The following is a 26,330-nucleotide window of genomic DNA, read 5'->3' as shown; positions in this document are numbered from 1 at the left end:
AAGTTTTCCTATTCTTTAATTTTCCTGCATACCCCTAATTATATCCTCTCTTGAAATCTGCATGGATATGATCTATCCTTAATCACCAAAGTTTCCTCCTCCTCTCCAATTGTCCTTTCTTTGTTATTAACTTTATAACCATTAGGTCCCAGCCCTGGCCATTCTGCAGCCAGGGCTCAGTATTGGCCACCATGTCATACACTTCAAGTTGAATTTCTGCCTGCAATACATTCCAATTTAACTGGGAGTTAACTGGTTAAACACCTGAACCTGTCTTCCTGACCTAATGTTTACTCATACAGCTCTTGTTTCTCTTTCTTAGTTTAATTACCGTTCTTCTTTAGTTTTTCCTTTACTTGTAGTGCCTGGAGCACAATTACTCTCTTCCCTTTTACTTGTTTTCAAACAGTTCTTTAAACTACCTTTTCCACCCGAGTCCTCCACGCAGCTATTAAATCCCAAGTGACTGCCCCCATTCCATTTTCTCTCCCTTCCTCTTCTCCATCTATTTTTATTCATTCCTTTCCGTCATTTGTTATCAGTTTAACTTTGATTTTACTGTTTCATCATCAGGTCTGAGTCAAACTATTTTTTCTTTCTTTTTTCGAATTTCAAACATTTCACTGACCTTTTCCTTTGATCCTCCCAAATACAGTACGCATTTTGTAAACGCGAGCAACTTTTATTTCGTTGACTGAAAAAAGAAATGGTCTGAAACGGCATCTTTGCAGCCAAATAATAAATCAAAATAAAATTATTGTCACAGTCACAGTGCAGAAATAATGAGGTCAATCTTTCTTATGTGGTAACATCAAACAAATGGGAGATCTGCCAAATAAGTGCTCTGACCCTAACAAATATAATTCCACACTTGTGTTAGAAATGTTAAATCACAATGCCCTTCCATTAAAACCATTCTTCATTCATGCCATTAGTTGTTTTTCTAGATATAGTCTCCTTTAATTGTAGGAGATTCCTCCTTGGATAAAGGCAGAACACAACTGCCCAGAACACAGATGGTCAGGCTCTAATACCCTTTACTGTAACCATTTGAGAGACAGAATGCTGTAGTGAGCATTATGAGATAGTTCTACACACTATGACAATTTTTCATGTACCGGTGCATTGACAAATTGCATTGATCATCAGTTACCTTCTGAACATATGCAGATCATTAAATTCTCAGCAGTTTGGGTTGCCAAATTAAACATTTCCAATAAACATTAACTTTGTTTCGCAAAGCACACTGTATTGCCTAGAGTCAAAGCATGACCAAAAACAGAACAATAGGGTCATTAACCAAAACATTTGCTACATTTGCAGGGATTAGGTTTCCCATATTCCTGCAAACCACTAACTACATCACTCTATTTGGGAGAACAGCAGTTGGAACCTGTTTTTCAGAAAAACAAAACCTAGCCATTTGAATGTCAAAGTGATACCATATTAACTTGATCCTTACCCAACAGATTAAACTGTGGATTGCTTGAGCCTTGCCTCTGGGATTCTGGTGAATTTTGGCACGTCTTCCTTTTGAAAGACATGAATAAGTGTTGACAGAGCTCCTCTGGGATTTCCACCTCCAGATATGTCTTCATGAATAATTTGAAGCCTTCATAGTCTATAGGCTGGTGACAAAGAAAACATTGATTGAAACAAAGAGCATATAATGCCAACAATTTATTCAACAACATATGCATGTATTGCTGAAGAAAAAAGTTTTGTTGAACCTTTTCATCTTGCATTCGTTAGGACATTTTGCAAGAATACAAATCCAAAGCAGACAAGGAAGTTATATTGTATGAGGAAAAAAAAGTGTTGATTGGTTGGCAAGTGGACTCTGATTGGTGGAAACATTGCCATGGAGAATGCAGCAGCTGACGGCGGCTGTTAAACGTTTTTAAAAATTTAAGCCAGGCAGTCTAACTTTGATTTGTCATGGCATTGCCCTGAGGTATGAACCAGAGAACGCCTGCCAGTTATTCTGTTTACCTGAAACAGGTTCAATGTTCTTTACATCTTTGGCTCTTCTCAAAGATTGTGGATCGTATCAAAACATGTCCCTCCTGCTGTTCACAACAAGATATAGGCCATACCCAACCAGCTGTGCTCGCAAAATTCAAAACACAGTGCTCATCATCAGATGTGTGACTGGACAACATTTGTTAAATAATCAGGGGTACTAACAATTGTCCTGACAACCAATTTAAGATAATCAGTAGGGCTTGCATGTGGTGCATTTGTACATGCTGGAAGCTACATGTACTGATACACTGGGTCTGGTTCATTGCGGACAGAAAGAACAGGCACACACATTGCATCTGTTTCAGCTGCACAAAATAGATGACAGCCATTTGCTGGTCCGTTCCTCAGGGCAACGCCTAGCTCAATTAGTCAAAATGCCTGGTTAGAATTTTAAACATTGCTTGTGCGATGAGACATGCACATTTTTATATTTTTGAGTTAAGAAAACTATATGTATGTGTGTGAGACACCAGGGTTAATTTAGTTAAACAGGGGGATGGTTCCCAGAGACAGTCTGTCTGTTAAGTCTAAAAGATGGAAGTGTAAAAGTGTTTGGTTTGTGGATTTGTAATGAAAGGTTATGGTGAGTTTGTGTTTCTTTTAAATTCATTTATGGCTTATGGGTGTCTCTAGTTAGGCTAACATTTATTATCCATACCAAATTTCCATCAAGAAGATAGTGGTAAGCTGCCTTCTTGAACTGCTGCAGTCCCTCTGGTGTATGGACATGCATAGTGCTGCTTGGGAGTGAGTTGCAGGATTCTAAGCCAGCAGCAATGAAGGAACAGCAATGCTTTTCCAAGTCTGGATGGGGAGTAGCCTGAAGGAGAACTTTTATTTGCTGGTATTCTCATGCGTCCACTGCCCTTGTCCTTCCAGATTCCAGGGGTCTTGGGATTGGAAAGCGCTGCTTAAGGAGCCCCGGTTAGTTCCTGCAGTGCATTTTGCAGATGGCACACACTGCTGCCGTGGCTTGTCAGTGCTGGAGGGAGTGAATGTTTGTGGAAGTGGTACCAATCAAGCAGGTTGCTTTGTTTTGGATGGTGTTAATCTCCTGAATGATGTTGCAGCTGCACTCATCCAGGCAAGAGGAGCGTATTCCACCACATTCCTGACTTGTGCCATGTAGATGGTGGATAGGCTTTGGATAGTCAAGGGATGAGTTAAGCGCTGTAGGATTCCTAGCTCTGAGTGGATCTTGTAGCCACAGCATTTATATGGCTAATTCAGTTCGCTTTTTTGTAAATGATACCTCACAGGATGTTAATAATAGGGGATTCAGCAATGGTAACGTCATTGAATATCAAAGTGCGATGGCTAGATTCTCTCTGTTCGAGATGGTCACTGATTGGCCCTTGTGTTGCGCCAATGTTGCTTGCCAGTGTCAGCCCAAACTTGGGCATTTGGGCCTCAACTGCTTCAGACTAACAAGTAAATAGTTGGATCTAAATTTGCATTGAAAGATAAGCGAGGAAATTGTTCCTTCAACGGTTAAGTTTCAGAAGGGAGTTGAGGGATGACAAGAAATATTTGCATCTTACAGGGGTTCTATGAATACATTAAACTAAAGATATGTTAAATTTATTGACCCAAAAGTAGAGTCAAAACAGAAAAAAAAACATGCAAGATTAAATTTGGGGAAGTTGAATTCAAAAAAGAGTGTTTAAGGACAATGAAAATTGATGTTAAAGGGGAAAAAGATTTTGAGTTGCAGTGGAGTGGGGGGTGGGAGTGGGGGGTGGGGGTGGGGGGAACCTTTGAAGACAAGTTCCTTTGTGTGAAATGCTGAGAAGCTTCAGTTTTCAGTTCTGAATTGGAGGCATCCACTCAGTGTGAAGCCTGGAGAGTTTGTTTAAGGAAACAGTTTACTTCTGAACCTACTTTTGGAATTCTCCATCAAGGTGGAAATGTCTAAGAAGTTGTGAGGTGTACCTTTATTAAAGTGACAACAATTCCTTCACTTTTGTTGTATTTTAGTATTTCTTGGATTATCGTGATTAGAATCTAATCGAGGTTAGTGCCAAAAAGATGGTTTAACTGTTTACTTTTGACCAAGCATTTTTTTAGTGGGTGGCTCTAAGATTTTTTTTTTAAAAACTGTACAACTTTTATCTTGTAGTTTAAGTTTTTTTTAAATAAATCTTCTAATTTTTAGAATTCTAAAGGAGTCCTATGCTTTTTGAGGAAAGTAGCTCTACCCCCTCATTTTCTTATTGAAAATTGGTTTATGATCAGCAAGAAAGACTTCACTCTGGGGTCTGCCTTGCTCAGCAGTATCAGCTGTGGGTGTACCACTTGGCAGTTTACTATCAGTCACCAGCAACTGCTGCCTCCTCCACAGCAACGCCTCCACCACAGGTTCCCCTAATCAACCAATCAGCACTTTCTTCTCATGCCGTATAAATCTGTCGTCCCTTGGATTTGAATTCTTGTGAAATGTTTTGATGGGTGCAAGACAAAAGGTTTTGACAAAAAATCTTTTTCCAGCAATACTCAACCTCTGTATTACCAAGTTTCATATATATTAGGAGCTAAACAATTACAAGTTGAGTAACAAATGAAAATTATGAATTTTAAAAAATCCTTTTCCTGTGCCACAAGTTTTTGGCATCCGTTTTAGTCCACATGCTGCTTCCAACTAAATATTCAGATGTTGCAATGGACATCAAAAAACCTGATTGTAAACGTTCATACTCATGGGGCTTGAATTACTGTGATGCTCAATATTTTTGCATGAAAGGAAACCACAATTGTATTTACAATGCGTTTAAGAGAGAAATGTAGTCATTATCATAAAATTAATGATGTAAGTAGTGACAAAATACATTCCAAATTGAAACTTGCATGACACAGAAATGACAGAAGGAATAGGTACTGAAAATGATGAATAAAGCTATGGGTCAGGCATTGATTGTAATTCTTCTGGTCAGTCACTTTGTAATAAGGCAGCATTAATTGTCACAAGAGTCCATTAGCTAATTACACCTCTGTACAGATATTCGTTTTAACATGATAGAACTATTCTAATACAAATTTCCTGCTGTAATCGATTTAAATTGCCCATTGGGAAGCTGCACTGTATGCAAAAACGTAAATAAACTATCATAAATCCCTCAGTGATGAGCATTAACATTTGAAAGTAATGCTTATAAAATGCATGCAACACTCCGAATCTGGAAGTTAAAAATATACGATGATGTTCCAAAACTTCAAATTAGAAGCATTCCAAAGAATACATTCAAAATTGTACATATGCTTTTTTTAAAAAAAATCACGTACAAGACTGGAAAACAACAGCACAATCTTAAGATGCTATGGGCTAAATTCTATGTTCTACCTAAGAGAGAGAGAGGCCGGAGAATCGTGGTCTATATCATTCTCCCGATCTTTCAATGCATTTTTAAGCCCCTTTTTAACATTACCTAGGAACATAGGAAATAGGAGCAGGAGTAGGCCATTTAGCCCGTTGAGCCTGCTCCACTCTTCAACTAGATTGTGGCTGTTCTTCAACCTCAAAGCCATTTTCCTACACTTCCCCCATATCCCCTGATGTCTTTAATATCTAGAAATCTATCACTTCTGTCTTGAACATTCTCAATGACTGAGCTCTCAGGGCAAGAGAGTTCCAAAGATTCACCACCCTCTAGAGAGTGAAGGCATTACTCCTTATCTCATTCCTAAATGGCCTACCTGTTATTGTGAGAGAGTGTCCCCTCATTCTAGACTACCACAACCAGGAGAAATGCCTTTCCTGCAACTAAGCTATCAAGTCCTGTAAGAAGACTGCATGTTTCAAAATGATCACCTAAACTCTGAAGAACATAGGCACAGTCTCCACAATCGCTCCTCATAGGACAATTCTGCCATCTCAGGAGTTAATTTAATGAACCTTCATTGCACTCCCTCTAGTAAACCCTTCCTTTGGCAAGGAAACCAAAGCTGTATATAGTGTTCCAGATGCAATCTCTCCAAGGCTCTCTACAATTGCAGCAAGACTTTTTTACTCCTGCACTCAAATCCTCTAGGGATAAAGGTCAACGTAAAACTTGCCTTCCTAATTGCTTGCTGTTCCTGCATGTTAACTTTAGGTGATTCATGAGCAAAGACACTCGAGCACTCAAGTCCCCTCAGACATCAACACTTCTCAATCTCACCATTTAAGAAATATGCCACATTTGTTTTCCCTACTGAAGTGGAAAACAATATTTTCTCATGTTATTTTCCATCTGACTACTTATTTAGCTTGCTGCTAATGCAGTATACTCCTTTATAACGCATACCACTGTGAAATCAAAGCCAATAATATTGCAGTTCAAGTAGGTTTTTACTTTAGTTGAAATCCTGGATTAATCCCAGTATCTGAGGTTAGCTTCAAATGTACCCACTTGCAATTAAAATCTGTGAAAAGCAAAGATACACAAGCTGAGGTGCATAGAATTTTTTTCTCGCAGAGGGTGGTGAGTCTAGGGAATTCTCTGCCCCACAGGAGTAGTGGAGGCTAGATCATTATAAGTGTTCAAAGCGGAGGTGGATAAATATTTGATAGATCGAGGAATAGAGGGCCATGGGGAAAACGGCACAGAAAAGGAAATGAACCTGGCATAGATCAGCTACGATCATATTGAATGGCGGGACAGGCTTGAAGGAGCTGGTGACCTACACCTGCTTCTGTATCTTGTGTGTGTTTTTGTATTTCTAGGGAAAGTGTCTCAAATCTGACTATCTGACAACTGGAGCAGTCCAAAAACTAAAGTAGTTCTAAAAGGAGACATTTTTGTAAGCAGCAAATTATAGGCGTATTAAATACGTAGAATTTCAAACCAGGTGCTACACGACACGCCAGTCTATTTATCAGCTTTGTGTGGTCTTTCCCTGCACCTTGACGACCTTTGACCCCACATGACCCTGTGTGGCCTGATCTGCCCATTCTGACCTATCAGCCTTACTTACCTTACCGTTTAATATTTCCCAAATGTTATTTCTTCACTACTGTGCATTCTTCCTTCAAACTTGAATACCAAGAAACATATGCAGTTGATTTTTTTTTGTGCATTGATTGAATTAAGATAATCATTGAACGTTGTAACAATTCTGTGAAACTTGACAAGATCTGAAATCCAGCGCGGATTCGGTTCTGAGGTTGCCAGATTCGATGCCCCACACCTGTACATGCACAGCTCTTCCTGCATAACTTTGTTAAAATTACTTCTTTGCTTTTGTTTCTTCTCTTGAAGTTTATGACTCATCTGGGGTACAATTCATGAATGGCAATAACACTCTAGAAAATCAATAACGAACGTTTTAACGTCTGAAAACTGAAGCTTGCTTTTGTCTGATGTTCACACTCTCACAGCTCCGACTCAGGTTGACTGAATAATAACGAGGAGGCGGAAACCTAGTTTAATTTGCCTCGCTGTCCAATTAAACACTGATTTTACAGCATCTCCACTCCAGCTGACACCAACTAATCAGTAAATGTCAAGAACCAACCTGGAAGGTTACTTCCATTTCAGTTACACGCCTTATGGAGCGAACTTATATTTAATATGACAAATCAAGCTTCATGATGACAAATCCATGGGCCACATGCAGCCCACCCAGGTCAAGAAACATTTTGTTGATTGTTGCCCACACACAGGGTTGCCACGTTCCACTGCCTTCTGTTCGTGTAATTTATTTTCTCAAAGCAACTTGCATGTAAAGCACAGGCAAATGAAATGAGATACATGCTGATTACACACAATACTGGCTGAGAGAGCTGTGCAGGCACTCCATACTCAAAGCATAAATATTTCTTTTGCTTTTTCCATTTGAAGTCGACGATAGCTTTATTAATAAAAAAATGAATTATTTTCTATAACTCGCTACGATATATTTGGTGTGCATTAAATGCATCTAATCTTATTCACGGGGTGATGGTTATTGAACAAGCCTGATTTCAACCGTGTTGCTCATTGGGGTGAAGGAGGGCTACTCACGTGGCCCATTAACTAGCCCAGGTTGTCCATTGCAAGGCCAGGTAGAAAGTGAACATGATTATATTCCACTTACAGGTTAAGTTGAAAGCTAAGACACGTATGACTTATAACAAGTAAATTGTGATCAACAAGAAATAAATTTCCATGAAAATCGAAACCTAGTTTAACAGATATATAACTATACCCTAAAACTTTAAAACTGGACAATGACCTTTTCAAAATGACTAAAGCCACGTCTGTCTCTGACCTCAGTAAAATGAGCTAATCCAGCTGTACTGAAGAAACATAAGAACATAAGAAATAGGAGCAGGAGTAGGCCATCCAGCCCTTCGGGCCTGCCCCGCCATTCAATAAGATCATGGCTGATCTGTCACTGCTCAGTTCCACTTTCCCGCCCTCTCCCCATAACCCTTAATCCCCTCTCTTATCAAAAACCCGTCAACCCGCGTCTTAAAAATATTTAGCGAGGCAGCCTCCACCACTTCAACGGGCAGAGAATTCCAGAGATTCACCACCCTTTGAGTGAAGAAGTTCCTCCTCAACTCCGTTCTAAACCGCCCCCCCTTTATCTTGAGGCTGTGCCCCCTAGTCCTACTGTCCTTTCTGAGCGGGAAGAGTCTTTCCGCCTCTATCCTATCCATCCCATTCATCATCTTATACGTCTCAATGAGATCTCCCCTCATTCTTCTAAACTCTAACGAGTACAAGCCTAGTTTATTCAGCCTCTCCTCATAGCTCAACCCCCTCAACTCCGGCATCAGCCTAGTAAACCTCCTCTGCACTTGTGCCTTGCTTTCCCTGAAGATCTACTAATGACCCTGTGGACGACAAAGAGCAAACTCAAAGGGAACTACATTTCATAAGGAAGATCTGGCCATTGGAGAACATGGGGAGATTCCCCCATTCAGACGTGCTAGTGTTTTAGTGCGTCGGGGCTGGGAGAATCGCGAGCGCGTTCCCGATGTGCGTGCATCTCCCGGCGCTGGATATCTGGTGCGGTCGGGACCACACTGGATCAGCAGGTAATTTTGATCTTATTTTAACGTCGTTTAAATGTCATTATCAGACCCGGGACTGATGTCTCTAGGCCCGAAAACATCTCCCACCCTGCCAGCACAAATTCAAACCAGCGGGGGTCTAGAGTAGCTCCCCTCTTCCAGGGAACGAGTGGAAGACCCCACTGGATTGAGGGGGGGGTGGGGCGCAATCGGAGCACCCACCCCCTCCAGGAGGTCAGGTGATGGTGAAAGCTGTACCTCCTAGGCAATGGGGCACCCTAGCACTGCCCATGGGCATGGGGCAGTGCTGAGGGAGTGGGGCTGAGGGGTGATTGGTGGGGTGGGGTGGCGGGGGGGGAAGGTCCTGCTGCTACTCTACCATTGGGATCAGTAGAGGCTGGTCTGGGGGGTGGGAGTCAACCTTCGGTGAGATTTGGAATTTTCTAGGGTGGGTGGGGGGGGGGGTATTGTCACTGCTGGGGAGGGGGGGCTGGAGATTGGTGTGCTCTGGGATGGAGGGGTGGAGGGGGATGGGGGTGGGGGGGGGGGGGTCGCTGGCTGGGAAATGCTGGTGGGGGCCACAATCAGGCCTTGGGGGAGTAGTTTGGAGGGGCAGCACTGTGGGGGGTGGGGGGGGGGGGGGTCCCAGGCTGGCCAGTGATTGAGCGGGACAGCAAAGTACAAGCTGACAGTTCAGGGCCACTGCACATGCGCAGAGGCCCAGAACTGTCAGACTCTGGTGAGAATAGGCCTCGGTCCCAAGTTCTTAATGATATTCAAATGATATTCACGATTGTGACCACTGCAGTGGTCGCAGACTGTGGGAGATTCGAGTCTGAACTCTCACTGAAAAAGCAATCGCGATTTCCCGCGAATTCGGCACTCTTGGGAGAATTGCCCCCTGCTAGTCTGCTATGACAAACACAAATACATGAATATGATGGGAAGAGAGGGATATGGCCCCCGGAAGGGTAGGGAGGGTTTAGTTCAGTTGGGCAGCATGGTCAGTGCAGGCTTGGAGGGCATGGACATGGACAGAGTGGATAAGGAGCAGATTGAAGGGTCAGTCACAATGGGACATAGATTCAAGGTGAGGAAGATTTAGGGGGGGGGGGGATGTGAGGAGAAACCTTCTTACCCAGAGGGTGGTGATGTGATGCCTGGGAGATAGTAGAAACAGGTTGCCTCACATCCTTTTCCATAACTTGCTACGATATATTTGGTGTGCATTAAATGCATTTAATCTTGTTCATGGGCCGATGGTTATTGAACAAGCCTAATTTCAACTGTGTTGCTCATCGGGGTGAAGGAGGGCTACTCACGTGGCCCATTGGCTAGCCCAGGTTGTCCATTGCAAGGTCAGGTAGAAAGTGAACATGATTATATGTTTATTTATTAGTGTCACAAGTAGGCTTACATTAACACAGCAACTAAGTTACTGTGAAAATCCCCTAGTTACCACACTGCTTGGGTGCACTGAGGGAGAATTTAGAATGGCCAATGCACTGAACCAGCACGTCTTTTGGACTGTGGGAGCAAACACACGCAGACATGGGGAGAACATGCAGATTCCACACAGACAGTGACTCAAGCTGGGAATCGAACCCAGATCCCTGCAAGGCAGCAGTGCTAACCATTGTGCTACCATGCCGCCCGTGTGAGTTACAGTGCAGAAAGAGGCCATTCAGCCCGTCGTGTCTATGCAGGGTGAAGAAGACAATAAAATGAACTGCCCATTCCAATCCAACCTCCCAACAACTGTAGTCTAGCAGGTTACAGCATGTCAGGTGCAGATCCTGGTACCTTTTAAATGAGTTGATGGTTTCTGCCATCACCATCAAACCAGGCAGTGAATTCCAAACACCCATCCTCATCTGGGTGAAGATGTTTTTTCTTACGTCCCTTCCAATCCCCTTAAATCTATTAATTGATCTCTTCTCTAGGAAAAAGCAGGACACCCCTGTTAATATCCAAGTCCCTCATAATCTTGCATACCTCAACCATGTCACCCCTCAGCTTCCTCAATTCCAAGGAGAACAACCCCAGCCTATCCAATCTTTCCTCATCGTTGTAATTTTCCAGCCCTGGCAAAATTCTTGTAAATCTCCTCTGCTCTCTCTCTCTCTCCAGCGCAATTATGTCCTTCATAATGCAGCAACCATAACTGTACACTCTGGCCTAACCAGCATTTTATTCAACTCCACTATTAAATCCCTGCTTTTGTGTTCTACACCTCATCTAATAAAGGAAAGCATTCCATGTGCTTTCTTTATCATCATATCCACCTGCCCTGCCAACTTCAGGGACCTGTGGACATGCATGCCCAACCTCTCTCACTACCTCTACCCATTCAACTAAAACATTGATATCATTTTGGAGTTCACAACTCTCCTCTTCACTATCAACTACAAGACTAATTTTTGTGCTGCGTGCAAATTCCCCAATCATGCCTCCCACATTTGATTCTAAATCACTAACATATTTCACAAACAGCAAGGAACCCAACACTGAGCCCAGTGAAACATCACTGGGAACTGCTTTCCATTCGCAAAAATATGTATCAATCTTTGTTTCCTGTCAACGAGCCAATTTCAGATCCAACTTGTCACCTTTCCCTGTATCTCACGGGCTTTTACTTCTGTGACCAATCTGCCATGTGGAACCTTGTCAAATGCCTAATTAAAAGCCATGTAGACAACATCTGACGCACTACCCACATCAATATTTCTTGTTACTTTCTCAAAACTCTGACTAAATTAGTAAGACACAGTCTATCTTTGACAAAACCATGCTAACTATCCCTGATCAGTCTGTGCCCTTCTCAGTGAGTTTATCCTATCTCTCACAATTAATCCTCATTTGTCCATCAAAGTCAGACTGACCAGTTTATAGTTTTCTGGCCTATTCCTCACACACTTTTTAAATAATGGTACAATGTTCATTAACCCACCAATCCCTTAGGATTGCACATGTAGTAAGGTGTGGAAGAAAGCACCCACTATTTCCTCCCCAGCTGCCTTCAACATCCTGCGATACAATCCATCTGGCCCTGCTGACTTATCCACCGTCAAGGGTGTCAGTCCCTCTACTACTATCTCTCTCATTATGCTTACTGAATCTAATATTTCACACTTCTCTTCTTCAACTGGAATAAGTGCACCATCCCTTTCCCTGGTGCCAATTAAAACTTCTTAAAAAAAAAGAGACCCTCTCCTGAACCATTTATAATATTTCAGAAAAGGACCAAAATATTCTAAGTGGGACATCACCAGTATTCTATACAAAATGAAAGCAAAATACTGCGGATGCTGGAATCTGGAACAAAAACAGAAAATGCTGGAGAAATGCATCAGGTTTGAGAGAATAGAGCCAATGTTTTGAGTCTGGGTGACCTTACAGCTGAAGAGAAGGAAAATCAAACAAGATTTACACTCCGAGGGTAGGAGGGTGGTGGGCTGTAATTGGGCAAAAAGAATGTAAATGGCGATGATGAAAGCTAAGAAAGGTGCTAAAAGCATCCATCAAGTGATCAGAATGTGTGAATGGCAGAACATATACAATTAGAATGTTTTCTTGTAGTCATATTCCAGTATGTCCTCATACTTTAGTAACTTTATAGATTTCAACATCACAGCAAGTAGAAACTTTCCATAAATGTTCAATAATCATACCCCATTCTTTCTCATTTTTCAGATTTGCTGGGGGCGATTCTCCCATCCTGCTGTGCTGGTTTTTATTAGCACAGCAGGTCAGGAGACTTTAGTGGCAGTCAATTCGGAACTCATTGATAGATATAACTCTGGAACTGAGGGGGTAGGCAGGATGACATTAGGTCTGTCAAAAAAAGGATTTCTTATAAAAGGGGTTCCAGCATGTGTTAGAATGGCTCAATTGGACCGGGGTTCATGAAATTAAAGCAAGCAGAGAAACAGAGAGAAGACCTAGGATGTTACTGCCCAGGTTTCTCACCCCTACCTGACGGTCCTGGTGCAGGGGCTGAGGAACTGTGGGAAGGTGATGTGTCCCCAGTGATGGGAGGAAGAGTACAGTCTTTACAACCAAGCAGACATGGATTGAAGAGGCCAAGGAAGTCAGAAGCAAAATGGTGGTCCCTTCAACCAGGAGACAATGTACCTCAAAAGACCAACAAACTCAAGAGGGCCAGGAAAGTCAGCATTGTAACAGTTTCAGATGCCAAGCCCATAATCCTGACTGTCCCAGCATTCTTCTGCACGACACTCCTCTGAACAACACACCTCCATTCATTCCTCTTCAGGCACTCCTTCAAATCCCCAACAGGAAAGCCAAATTTCTCACTCACACTCATCTTATTGTTCACTCTTGCACCCTTGCCTCGTAGTTAGCCCTTCACATATGTGGTCCTTCCTGCCTCTTCGCATAAGTCATTTCTAACACTCCTAACTCCCAACAAGAAAGGACAGTACAATCTTTGGGGAGAAGTAGATAAGTGAGTGAGGTGAGCGAGGTGGTGGTCTTGGCCCATGAGACTGCAGATGCCAGCAATGCCTGCAGGAAATGTGGTGGGGAAGAGAGTGCCTTGTCTCCTTTGAGCTGACGCGATCCCCTCTGACAATGGTTTTATGGTCATCAGTAGATTGTTAATTCCAGATACTTTTTTATTGAATTCAAATTCAACCATCTGTCTGGGTAGGATTCGAACCCAGATCCAGAAAATTAACAGTGTTTCTGGATCAATAGGGATAATGCCACAAGGTCATCACCTCTCCAGGTGAGCAGCACTACCAGGGGAGTTCAGAGCTGAGTGCAGCGCTGAGGCGGGAGAGGGTGACACTGAGGTGGTGCCAGAGGATGTCAGGCAGATACGAGAGATGCTCCTGAGGGAAGTTTATTTGCTGGTGTGCTTACTGTGTGCCAAAGAGGCCTGTGAATATGGAGCCTGGATTTTCGATTTGCTGATTGTATGGCGGATCAGAGGCCACCTGCCCGTGACACAACACGTAACTCCTGCCTGCCGCCTTTTTCATCATAGTCTCACATTACACGACAGAGAAAACCCGCCACTGCCATCGGTGCCTCAAGGGCACTTTTCGCACCTGGTATCAGCCTTTGACGAGATCAGAAACTCTCACCTAATGGGTTGGATTCAACCCAGTGGGGTAAATGGCAGCCAGGTCCACCTAATCTCAGGAGGCATTCCATGCCCAGCTGTGGTAAAACTTCCCTCTGATTAGGTCAGAAGGTGAACAGGAACACGGGGATATTATTCTTTCCCACACCCATGGACCTTTAGCCTGTGGAGGTGAGAGGGGTTGCCTTGTAATTAGACACTCCAGGCCTGATCAAGGGAGGGGCGAGTTGCCGGAATGGGGTGGGGTCAGTGGAGTAAGGGAGTGCTAAAGGTTAACCATCTGCTCAACATGATCCCCATCCCAATTTTACTCACTTTTGTTCTGGCCCCCCCCCCAAATGATGATCTTGGCACTCTGGTGGGTGTATTACCTCCAGCAGCCATTACCCTATCTGATGGCAAAGAAGAGCCGGCAGCCTTTGACTGGCTGGAAGCCCTCGGTGGGTGGGACTGCTACTGCTGCGGGGATTCTCAATCACGGGGAAAACCCAACGGGGACTGTGCGAGTGCCTGAAGGGTAGCTGATTCTGGTCAGTCTCCTGTAGGAGTGCCCCACAGTCCGAGGCCCCTGCCAATATAACAAAATCCAAACCTATTTCAATATTGAACAAATGAAACACAAGATAAATGCATTTCTTAAGCATGCACCATTCATTTTTTTTCCAGCTTGAGTAGGAATCAAGTCCTGCATTAACAATTTCCTCACGTCCTGAGTTTCTGCAGTTGTCAATCCACGTAAAGGCTTCAATGTTATTTCTGTTTGTCCAATTGAGTTAACAGCACAAATTGCATCAAAACATCAGTTCATAATTGAAAAAATAGCTAATACGGAGCTGTTCTACTGATCATCCATTAATCTCAAATATGCCATGCTGTCATAAGGCTGAAATTGAAATCAATGATTAAAGAGTTAGGAAGGCATATGGACTACAGGTGACGTCATGCCTTTCAGATTCAATGACTAATTCCCAATATAGTTTCAAACTGATGGCACTGAAATCTTTGTAAAACTTCACAAAAAGGTTGCGAGATTATATGCAACGTGAAAGGTAAAATGTAGGCAGCAAACAGAGAAGATAAAAGTAACAGGCTTACTTGATTTAGAATATCTTGCTTCTGCAGAGTTGGGTGAATTGAAGGACAGACAGAAAGAAATGAAGGAAGAAATAGGTTATTGAACAGTAATAGAAAGATTTGCAAAATAATAGAAGTTGCTGAAAGAAGTGATTCTTTTCCAGAATTAATTTCATTGTACCCGCACAGATTTGTGCCGACCAGGGGAGGAAAGGAGGACTATGTTTTACTTATGAGAAATGGCGCATCCATCACCCTTTGTTTCTTCAAAGGACACTCTCACCCCGAATAGTATTTGGCAAAAATCTTGTTTATACACGCAATGCCTTCAGTTGATGCATTGTTGCTTTTCTTCATGTACACATAAAATGAAAATGAAAGATTAGAAGGACTTGCATTTACACCAAGACACAGAGCCCAAAAATGTTTTACAGTCAATGAAATATCTTTGAAGTGCACTCAGAGCTTGTAATGTAGGAAATGTGGCAGCCAATTTAGCACATCAAACTCCCACAAACAACAATGTGATAATGAGCAGATAATCTGGTTCTTGTGATGCTGATTGAGGGAAAAATATCATCTCATTTTAACATTTCATCCAAAGGACAGCATCTTCGAAAGGGTAGCACTTCTTCAGCACTACATTGGAATGGTGAATCTCTGGAATTCTCTGCCCAATGAAGTGGTGGAGGCTACCTCATTGAATATATTTAAGTCACAGGTAGATAGATTTCTGATAGACAAGGGAATTAAAGGTTATGGGGAGAAAGCGGAAAGTGGAACTGATCCACTTCAGATCAGCCATGATCTTATTGAATGGCGGGGCAGGCTCGAAGGGCTAGATGGCCTACTCCTGTTCCTATTTCTTATGTTCTTATGCCAAATTTGATTGTTGTGCTCAAGTCTTAGCACATGAGCCTGCAACTTACACACTCAAAAGCAAGCAAGCTATCAACTGAGCCAGGGCTGACACTGCAGCAACCAAAAGACTCTTCTGACTTGTTCTAATTTTACCCTCACATTGGCTGGAATTTTATGACTGTTCGCTTCCTGCCATCGCAGCAAGTGAGGACAAAGAGTTTGGCGCTCATCCAAATCTCCATTTGCTGGAGGAGTTTTCTGGTCCCACTGCAATGTAAGTGAGCAGAAAGTTCTGCCCATTAATTTTAAACAGCATTATAGTCCCTTTAAGGCAACACCTAATAATTAGTTCAACGTTTCACAAAAGATCCACATCTTTAAAAAAAGAAACTTTGCCTCAAAAGACCATTATTCAAAAGAAGAGTCTCAAAAGAGACGAGAAACGCAATTTCGGCTGTAAGGCTACTGAATTCAATTTTGATCTTTCTCCTTACAAGGTCTATGCACAGGTCACTTGACAGAGACGGGGATATTGAGCATTCCATTATGTTTAACTCTGACACCCCCATCACCTATCTGGCTGAAGTTCTCTACCAGGAACCAAACCTTCCTTAATTTGTACTACATCAAGCAACAAACATGTCCACTGCAACAGCTAGAAAGATCACGAGAAAAAAAGAGTCAGAATAGAGCACACAATGCCTTGAGCCTACCCCGTCATTCATATGACTATAACTTCTGCCTCAACCAGTCTGCTCCCTCATAGCCTAGGGACCCCTGACAGACCAGAAAACAATCTCAGTCTGAAACAAAAACACCATTTAATTTGTCAAATGATTTTCCTTTCATAAAATCAAGTTGGCCCTGTAATCACACCATGATTTTCTAACTGCATTATTAAAACTTCCTTAATAATAGATTCCCATGTTTCCTGATGACCCATGTCGGGCTAACTGTTCCGCCAGTCCCTGCTTTGCTTTTACTTGCTTCATTGAACAGCGGTGTTACACTTGCTAACATCCAATCCACTAGGATTGATTTTAAATTAGGGAATTTCATAGTTAACTCGTAACAAGCAAATTGCCATCTCTACAGCAAATTCTGTTAGAACCGCCTTGTTGACCAACAAGGGGGATACACACAGTGGGTCGTGCGATGGCTGCTCTTGGATGTTGCTTCGAGAGTTGCCTAGAGCTTCACATTGTTAGTGTACGCTTAAACTGGACCATCTGACGGGCAACACGACAGCTCAGTGACTATCACTGTTTGCTGTGCAGATACATGGATTTGGGCCGGTGTCTGTGGGAGTTTGCACATTCTACTCATGCTTGCGTGGGTTTTCTCTGGGTGCTCCGGTTTCCTCCCACACCCCAAAAACGTGCTCTTAGGCTGATTGGTGTAACAAATTGTCCCTAAATTAGTCTTCCCTCAATCTTCCCCAATAGGTGTAGACAAAGGGCATGGGTAGGGGAGGGCACTCAATTTTAAAACGGCGGCGCGGGCTCGTTGGGCCGAAGGGCCTGTTTCCCGTGCTGTGTTGTTCTTTGTTCGAACTCCAAAATGTAAGCCTTCAGGACCTGATGATTCACCTCTTAAATACTTTTTCTTTGCTGATAACATGGAATCATCAAATGGTTACAGCACAAAATGAAGCCATTCCACCCTCCATCTCCTTCTCTACTCCCCTGACCTTTCACAGCAACCCTTGTGGTTTTCTTCGCCTTCAGATAATTATCCAATTCCCTTTTGAATGCCACAGTTGAACCTGGCTCCATCAAACTTCCAGGTAGTGACCTTCATATACTAATCACTCATTACACGAGAAAGCTTTTCCTCATGTAACCTTTGGTTCTTTTGCCATTCGCCTTAAATGGGTACCATCTGATTCTCAACCTGTCCGCCAGTTGTCTCCTACCTACTGTGTCCAGGCAATATTACTTATTCAAGTTTCTCACTCTTATTATAACCTTGGTTACGCTTCATTTCTGGGATGCAATTTGTCTCTACTACTGTGAAGATGAACACAAAATGCATAGTTAATATCTCTGCCATTTCCTCATTCCCCATTATTATTCCTCCTGACTCTGCCTCCAAGCAAACACTCATTTTTAGTTGCTCTTCTTTTATATAGTTATAAAAGCTCTAATAATCTATTTATTTTTGCTTGTGCTGCTACTTCATTATTTTGTCATGAGTGCTTTGGGCATCGGGACAAAGAACTCTTAATTTCATAAGAACATAAGAACATAAGAAATAGGAGCAGGAGTAGGCCATCTAGCCCTTCGAGCCTGCCCCGCCATTCAATAAGATCATGGCTGATCTGTTGTGGCTCAGTTCCACTTTCCCGCCCTCTCCCCATAACCCTTAATCCCCTCTCTTATCAAGAACCCATCAACCCGCTTCTTAAAAATATTTAGCGAGGCAGCCTCCACCACTTCAACGGGCAGAGAATTCCAGAGATTCACCACCCTTTGAGTGAAGAAGTTCCTCCTCAACTCCGTTCTAAACCGCCTCCCCTTTATCTTGAGGCTGTGCCCCCTAGTCCTACTGTCTTTTTTGAGCGGGAAGAGTCTCTCCACCTCTATCCTATCCATCCCATTCATCATCTTATACGTCTCAATGAGATCTCCCCTCATTCTTCTAAACTCTAACGAGTACAAGCCTAGTTTATTCAGCCTCTCCTCATAGCTCAATCCCCTCAACTCCGGTATCAGCCTAGTAAACCTCCTCTGCACTCCCTCCAGGGCCAAAATATCCTTGCGCAGGTGCGGCGCCCAAAACTGCACACAGTACTCCAGCTGCGGCCTCACCAATGCCCTATACAGCTGCAGCAAGACCTCCCTACTTTTATATTCAATCCCCCTCGCTATGAAGGCCAGCATCCCATTCGCCTTCCTGACCACCTGCTGCACCTGCAAGCTGGGTTTTTGCGACTCATGCACAAGGACCCCGAGGTCCCTCTGCACCGTCGCCTGCTGCAGTTTTTCGCCATTAGTTTTACTCTCATACTATTTTTAAAATTTTGGGTCACCTTTTACTGGTTTCTACAACTCTCCCACATCTCAGGCTTACTACCATTCTTCACGACATTATAAGCTAGTTCCTTTAATTAATTACTATCCTTGATTTCCCTTGTAGGTAACTTGCAGAGGTTGTGTTTTATGGTGGAATGTATTTTGATTGAAAAATTTTAATCATTGCAATAAATGTTTACCACTGTCTATTTACCACAGATATTAGTTCATTTATCTAATCAAATTTGGATGGCTTTCCCCACACACCTATATAATTGGTTCTGTTTAAGGTTCCTAAATTGGACTGGATAATTTGTTCTGAAACTTAATACAGGCTTCAATTTGTACAAGGAACATTTCTTCTCTCAGAGGATCTTTTATTCTGTGATTACTAATTACCCTTGTCTCATTTACACAATACTAGACATAAAACAGCTTTTGTCCCTAGTTAGCTCTACAACATTTGCTCTACGAAATTGTCATCAAAAATATTCCACAAATTCAACTCCCAGAACACCTCAGGCAACTCCAGTGATCCATGTTATAGGAAGGTTAACGTGTCCAATTATTACTAAAATGCCTTTGTCTAAAATTCCAATTATTTCTCATTTAACATCCTGTCCATGGTATAGCTACTGTTAGAGGCTTATAATCTACTCTCACTCACATTTTATGACCCTCATTAGCCCTAATCTCCATCCAAACTGATCCTAAGTCCTGGCCCTCTGGTCCTATATAATTTTTTATTACCATGGCACCTCGGCCTCATTTTCCATGCTGCCTGCCTTTTTGATTGTTAACTACTCTGGAACATTTATGTCCAACCTTGTTCTCAGTTTCACCATGTCTTTACGATACCATTAATAGGCCAATTTGAATCCGAAAAAATCCTTTCTATCCTCCTCCCGCCAACCCTGATCCACTGCCCCGAGACATACTTTTATCATACAAATACAAAAACAAAATTTGATTCACGATTTGTTATTAGGTTCACTTTGCCCTGTCACAGTAAAAGGATACAAACTGATGCAAAGCCATAGAAATCCTGTGCAGCATTAGGGCCCAAGACCTGAACCCTAAGGTACTATTAAGATAAATTAAGCTACAACTCTTCCTTTATTTTGGCATAAAGGTGAGGAAAGGATGCTTCACTCTAGGAATAATTTCACTGACAAGTTAGAGATCGTTTCAAAACAAGCTTTATTCATAACACAATTTAACTACAACTCTAACAAAATGAAACAGCGTAACCATTAACAATTGGACAATATTTAAAAATGAAAGGAAACAACTCCAATTTCTAAGTTATCACTGTTTCAGTTCCAAATAAGCAACATCTCTTACAGACTTAAAATTAAATTAAAATACAGTTATTGAAAGTATAAGCATACTTGCTATAACGAGTGCAGACAATCTTGAAGCTTTCATAGAGGTTTTGAGTTTCAGAGTTGATAGACCTCTGTCTTAAGCAAAGCCCACCAGAACTGAAAGCCGTTCCCTTCCATTAACCACATTATCACATGACCCTTTGACTTTATTGCCACATGTATTAACATACACTGAAAAATATTGTTTCTTGCACGCTATACAGACAAACCATTCATAGAGAAGGAAACAAGAGAGTGCAGAATGTAGTGTTACAGTCATAGCTGGGGCATACAGAAAGATCAACTTAATGCAAGGTAAGTTCATTCAAAACTCTGAAAGCAGCAGGGAAGAAGCTGTTTTGAGTCAGTTGGAATGTGATCTCCGACTTTTGTATCTTTTTCCTGACTGAAGAAGATGGAAGAGAGAATGTCTGGGGTGCGTGGGGCTCTTAACTATGCTGGCTGTTTTGCCGAGGCAGCAGGAAGTGTAGACACAGTCAATGGATGGGAGGCTGGTTTGTGTGATGGATTGAGCTACATTCACAATCTTTTGTAATTCCTTGCAGTCTTGGGCAAAGCAAGAGCCATACCAAGCTGTGATACAATCAAAAGGAATACTTTATATGACGCATCTGTAAAAGCTGGTGAGCATTGTAGCTGACATGACAAATTTCTTTAGCCTTCTGAGAAAGTAGAGGCGTGGGTGGACTTTCTTAACTATATTGTTGGCATGGGGGGGGGGGGACCAGAACAGGTTGTTGGTGATCGGGACGCCTAAAAACTTGAAGCTGTTTCTACTTTGTCCAAGTTGATGTAGACAGGGTCATGTTCTCTTTCAGCTTCCTAAGTCGATGACAATCTCCTTTGTTTTGTTGACATTGAGGGAGAAATTATTGCTGCCGCACCAGTTCACCAGATTCTGTCTCTCATTCCTGTACTCTGTCTCGTCATTGTTTGAGATCTGACCCATTATGGTGGTTTCGTCAGCAAACCTGAAAATCGAATTGGAGAATTTGGCCACATGGTCACGCGTGTATATGGAGCGTAGTAGGGGGCTGAGAACACAGCCTTGTGGGGCACTGGTGTTGAGGATGATCGTGGAGGAGGTGTTGTTGCCGATCCTTACTGATTGTGGTCTGTGGGTTAGGAAGTTCAGGATCCAATTGCAGAGGGAAGTGCCGAGGTCCAGATGAGTTTTGTGGAAATAATGGTGTTGAAGGCTGAACTGTAGTCAATAAATAGGAATCCGACATAGGTGTCCTTGTTATCGAGGTGTTCAAGGGTTGAGTGCAGCGCCAAGGAAATGGCATCTGCTGTGGACCTGTTACGGCGGTAGGCAAACTGTAGTGGATCCAGGTAGTCCGGGAGACTGGAATTGATTCGTGCCATGACTAACCTTTCGAAGCACTTCATAATGATGGATGTCAGAGCCACCAGCCGATAGTCATTAAAACACGCTGCTTAGTTTTGTTTTAGGTACCAGGACGATGGTTGTCTTCTTGAAGCAGATAGAGACCTCAGACTGTTGTAAAGAGGGTTTGAAGATATCTGTGAATACCCCCACCAGCTGATCCGCGCAGGATCCGAGTGTCTGCCTGGGTACCCCATCCAGACCGGTCATTTTTCGTGGATTGACCTTCGAGAAAGCTGTTCTGATATCTGTGATGGTGACGCCAGATACAACTTCCAGGGTGGAGGGCAAGCTCTCGCTGACCTCTTGCTCAATACGGGCGAAGACTGCACTGAGCTCATCAGGGAGGGGTGCGTCGGAGCCAGTGATTTTACATGCCTTCATTTTGTATCCTGTTACGTCTTGTAGACCTTGCCACAGTCGGCAGGGGTCAGTGAGACGAGCCTGGGACTCCAGCTTGGTCCGGTACTGGCTTTTAGCATTTTTGGTGGATCTCCTAAGGTCATATCTGGCTTTCTTTTATAGGCCTGACTTGGACGCCTCAGATCTAGACTCCAGCCAGCAGTGGATATCCCTGTTCATCCATGGTTTCCAGTTGGGGAACACATGGATTTGCTTCTTTGGCACATAGTCTTTTACACACTTACTAATGAAGTCAGTTACCATAGTGGCGTACTTATTCAAGCTGAGTTTTTAAATACTGACCAGTCCATTGGTTCCAAACAGCCCTATAGGAGATCATCCGATTCCTCAGACCAACATTGCACAACTTTCTTTGATGGATTCTCCCATTTCAGTTTTTGCTTGCAAGTCAGGAGCAGGAACACAGCCTTGAGGTCTGATTTGCTGAAGTGTGGGTGGGCAATAGAGTGGTGGGCATGTTTGATATTTGTGTAGCAATGGTCTAGGATGTTTGGGCCTCTGTGGAACAGGAGACATGTTGGTGGTAACCTGCTAGTACGCCCTTGAGCTTGGCCTGATTGAAGTCTGCGGCTACAACGAACAAGGACTCGGGATGTTTCGTCTCAAGGCTGTTCAGAGTGGTGTATATATCATCCAGCACGATCTTCACGCCCGCATGGGGTGGGGACGTAAACTGCAAGTGACCCTGTCAATCAATCTAATCACAAGCCCACATTCCATTCCTTTATTCAAAAACCCCAAGTGGCATTTTTTGTGAACAGAAGTCCACTGGCTCGAAGTAAACACGACAAGACTAAAATAAGTAATTAACCTGCTCTCGCAGCATCTGAGCTGTATTCTTTCCTGGCACACTGACTTTCCGCAGCATAAAGCCGAACTTTAAAGCATCCCCTTAAACAAAAGTACATAAATAGCACAGCATCATCACAGAAGCAGCAAGAGGTTTTGATCAGCTTATACCTGGAGATGCACAGAAACTTAATAAGGAAGGTACATTCCTGTTCAACTTTCTCCTTAACTTTGGGAATAGTTTGCATAATTTTCTTCACAACATTCATGGGAGCATTGCTTGGAGCTCGCCATGTATAGCTTTAATTTCTAACATCAACTGAGGTATAAAAAAAAATCACTACTTAAATGAAATAGGAATCAGACAGTTGAACCAAGCTATCTACTAATCAATATTTTGTCTCCTGAGAAGTCTTTTTCTTTCTTGTCAGTGTCACAAGTAGGCTTACATTAACGCTGCAATGAAGTTACTGTGAAAATTCCTTACTCACCACACTCCAGTGGGTACACTGAGGGAGAATTTGGCATGGCCAATGCATCTAACCAGCAGGTCTCTCGGACTGTGGGGAGGAAACTGGATCACCCAGAAGAAACCCAGGCAGACACAGGGAGAACGGCACACTTCACCCAGACAGTGACTCAAGCTGGGAATTGAACCTGGGTCCCTGGCGCTGAGACGCAGCAGTGCTAACCACTATGTCGCCCCCATTCTGTTATAACAACGGTGAATTTCTGATCATTACGTCTTCCCTGTTCTTGTGTGAAGCCTCTGGTATAACAACGAGTACATAAGGGCCTCATTTGTATTTGGATTCAATTATATGTATAAGTGATCCTATTAAGAACATAAGAAATAGGAGCAGGAGTAGGCCATCTAGCCCTTTGAGCCTGTCCCACCATTCAATAAGATCATGGCTGATCTGAAGTGGCTCAGTTCCACTTTCCCACTTTCTCCCCATAACCCTTAATTCCCCTGTCTATCAGAAACCTATCAACCCGCGTCTTAAATATATTTAGCGAGGTAGCCTCCACTACTTCAACGGGCAGAGAATTCCAGAGATTCACCACCCTTTGAGTGAAGAAGTTCCTTCTCAACTCTGTTCTAAACTGCACCCCCCCTTATCTTGAGGCTGTGCCTTCTAGTCCTGTTGTCTTTTCTGAGTGGGAAGAATCTCTCTACCTCTACCCTATCTATCCCCTTCATTATCTTGTACATCTCAATAAGATCCCCCGTCATCCTTCTAAACTCCAACGAGTACAGACCCAGTCTATTTAGTCTCTCTTCATAGTCTAATCCCCTCATCTCCGGTATCAGCCTAGTGAACCTCCTCTGCACTCCCTCCAAGGCCAAAATATCCTTACGCAAGTGCAGCGACCAAAACTACACACAGTACTCCAGCTGTGGCCTCACCAGTGCCCTGTACAGTTGCAGCAAGACCTCCCTGCTTTTATATTCTATCCCCCTCGCTATAAAGGCCAGCATCCCATTCGTCTTCTTGTTTTATTTCAGTGTTTTGGAGGAGATGGTGGTGTGGTGGTAACGTCGCTGGACTGGTAATCCAGAGACCCTCTTGGAACATGGGTTCAAATCCCACCATGGCAGCTAGTGGAATATAAATTCAATTAATAAGCCTGGAATATAAAGCTAATCCTAACTATAACTATCGATTGTTGTAAAAATCCACCTGGGTCACTAATGTCCTTTAGAGAAGGATATCTGTCATCGTTACCTGGCCTGACCTATGTATGAATATACACCCACAGCAATGTGGCTGACTCTTAATTACCCTATGAAATGGCCTAGCAAGCCATTCAGTCCACAGGCAACAAGGAATGGACAACACACGCTGGCTTTACCAGTGATACCCACATCCCATGGAAGAATAAAGGGCAGACAGAGCATTTGGTGAACCTCTGTGCTGGTATTTTGCAATATAATTTTGATTCTTAATAAATCAGACTCGTAACCCAAAAGGTCTGATATGCAAAACTGTCAACAAATTATTGAGTGAAAGGCAAAAACTACAGCAGATGCCGGAGATCTGAAACAGGAGTAGAAAACTTTGGAAGCCTGTGCCACTCAAATCAAATTTATACAGCCAGTGCTATTCTCTCTACAGATTCTGACTGAGCCGACTGTTTCGAGCACTTTCTCCATTGTCCCTGTATTGTTCAACTCCGGTCAATACTTTGTTATTGATATTTGAGTGCGTCAGGCTATCAGAGGGTGAAAGGTGCCTCGATCTTTCTGAGAACAACGGAAATATCAAAAGCACTTGAAAAATCCTGCCGCTTTAAACAAATGCTGCAAACAAGGAATCGAACTAATGACAGTATCATTTCAAAAAATAGGACATGACAAGTCATTTTTAGAACGTGATAAATTTCAGTAGTTTACACAGCAATGAATTTCAGAGTACACGGCATCACAATAAACTTTGATTAAATAGTAAGTATAGAGGAATCATTGACATTTATTATTATTATTGATAATATTTTTAAAATGTTATGCAAAGCAATAATGTAATCAAACTTTTACTTATGGCTACATCAGTGTAAAATATCTCCTCTTTGCGCAGTCCATTCCCAGGTATTGATGTCTCCGAAATGTGCTTTGAATTTGCAGCAGCTAATTTTCCCACTCTTCTCCTGCACAGAAGAATGACCAAACACTGGCTTTTAAACTTGAAAATCTACTACCTACTGTCACTCGTCTTTCAAGATCCATATCTTAAATGCTTAAAATGCTGTGCTGCATTGATTACGAGCACTTTATCCACCTATTTCCACCCACACAAACCATTACTTTCCAAGTTTCTGACACTGTGCCTGGGGTTCCCATACTGAGAATGGGGTGAATGATCATCTCTAACATCTCACTGTGGCTCTGTAAATAGGTGCAGAATAGTGGATGGGGAAAGCCATTTTTTGAGTTTACTTTTCCGCCTTCCTTACGTGGATAGTAGCACTTCCCACCCCAGCCGCCAGTTTGGCTTTCAGCCTGCTGGAAATCTGGGGCTATCCACAGCACTCACATCAATGCATGAGATTGAAGTAAAATGTGTGACCGCCCCCTGCACACCCCATGCTTCCTTCCACAGATGTGGAGGTGCTGGCGTTGGACTGGGGTAAACACACTAAGAAGTCTCACAACACCAGGTTACAGTCCAGCAGGTTTATTTGGTAGCAAAGCTAGCGACGTTTGCTACCAAATAAACCCGTTGGACTTTAACCTGGTGTTGTGAGACTTCTTACTGTGTTCCTTCCACAGTCCAAAGAT

General features: G+C 42.8%; 1 protein-coding gene across 4 annotated transcripts in view; it reads right to left on the bottom strand.

The window, feature by feature from the left end:
- Window positions 1-26,330, bottom strand: part of LOC145349855 (diacylglycerol kinase beta-like) — a 534,763-nt gene that overhangs the window by 371,582 nt on the left and 136,851 nt on the right. For 3 of the 4 annotated variants that reach the window (XM_080198449.1, XM_080198452.1, XM_080198450.1), the window contains exons 4-5: window positions 15,207-15,227; window positions 1,463-1,628 (exon numbers count right to left, since the gene is read on the bottom strand). In XM_080198449.1, the coding sequence (XP_080054575.1) occupies window positions 1,463-1,628; window positions 15,207-15,227 (187 nt within the window). The remainder of the gene's footprint in view (window positions 1-1,462; window positions 1,629-15,206; window positions 15,228-26,330) is intronic. The other variant, XM_080198451.1, reaches the window with a different exon arrangement.

Source organism: Carcharhinus amblyrhynchos, chromosome 11, assembly GCF_965287045.1.
Source record: "Carcharhinus amblyrhynchos chromosome 11, sCarAmb.v2.hapA, whole genome shotgun sequence".
Classification (NCBI taxonomy): Eukaryota; Metazoa; Chordata; class Chondrichthyes; order Carcharhiniformes; family Carcharhinidae; genus Carcharhinus; species Carcharhinus amblyrhynchos.
This window is presented reverse-complemented; position numbering and strand designations above follow the sequence as displayed.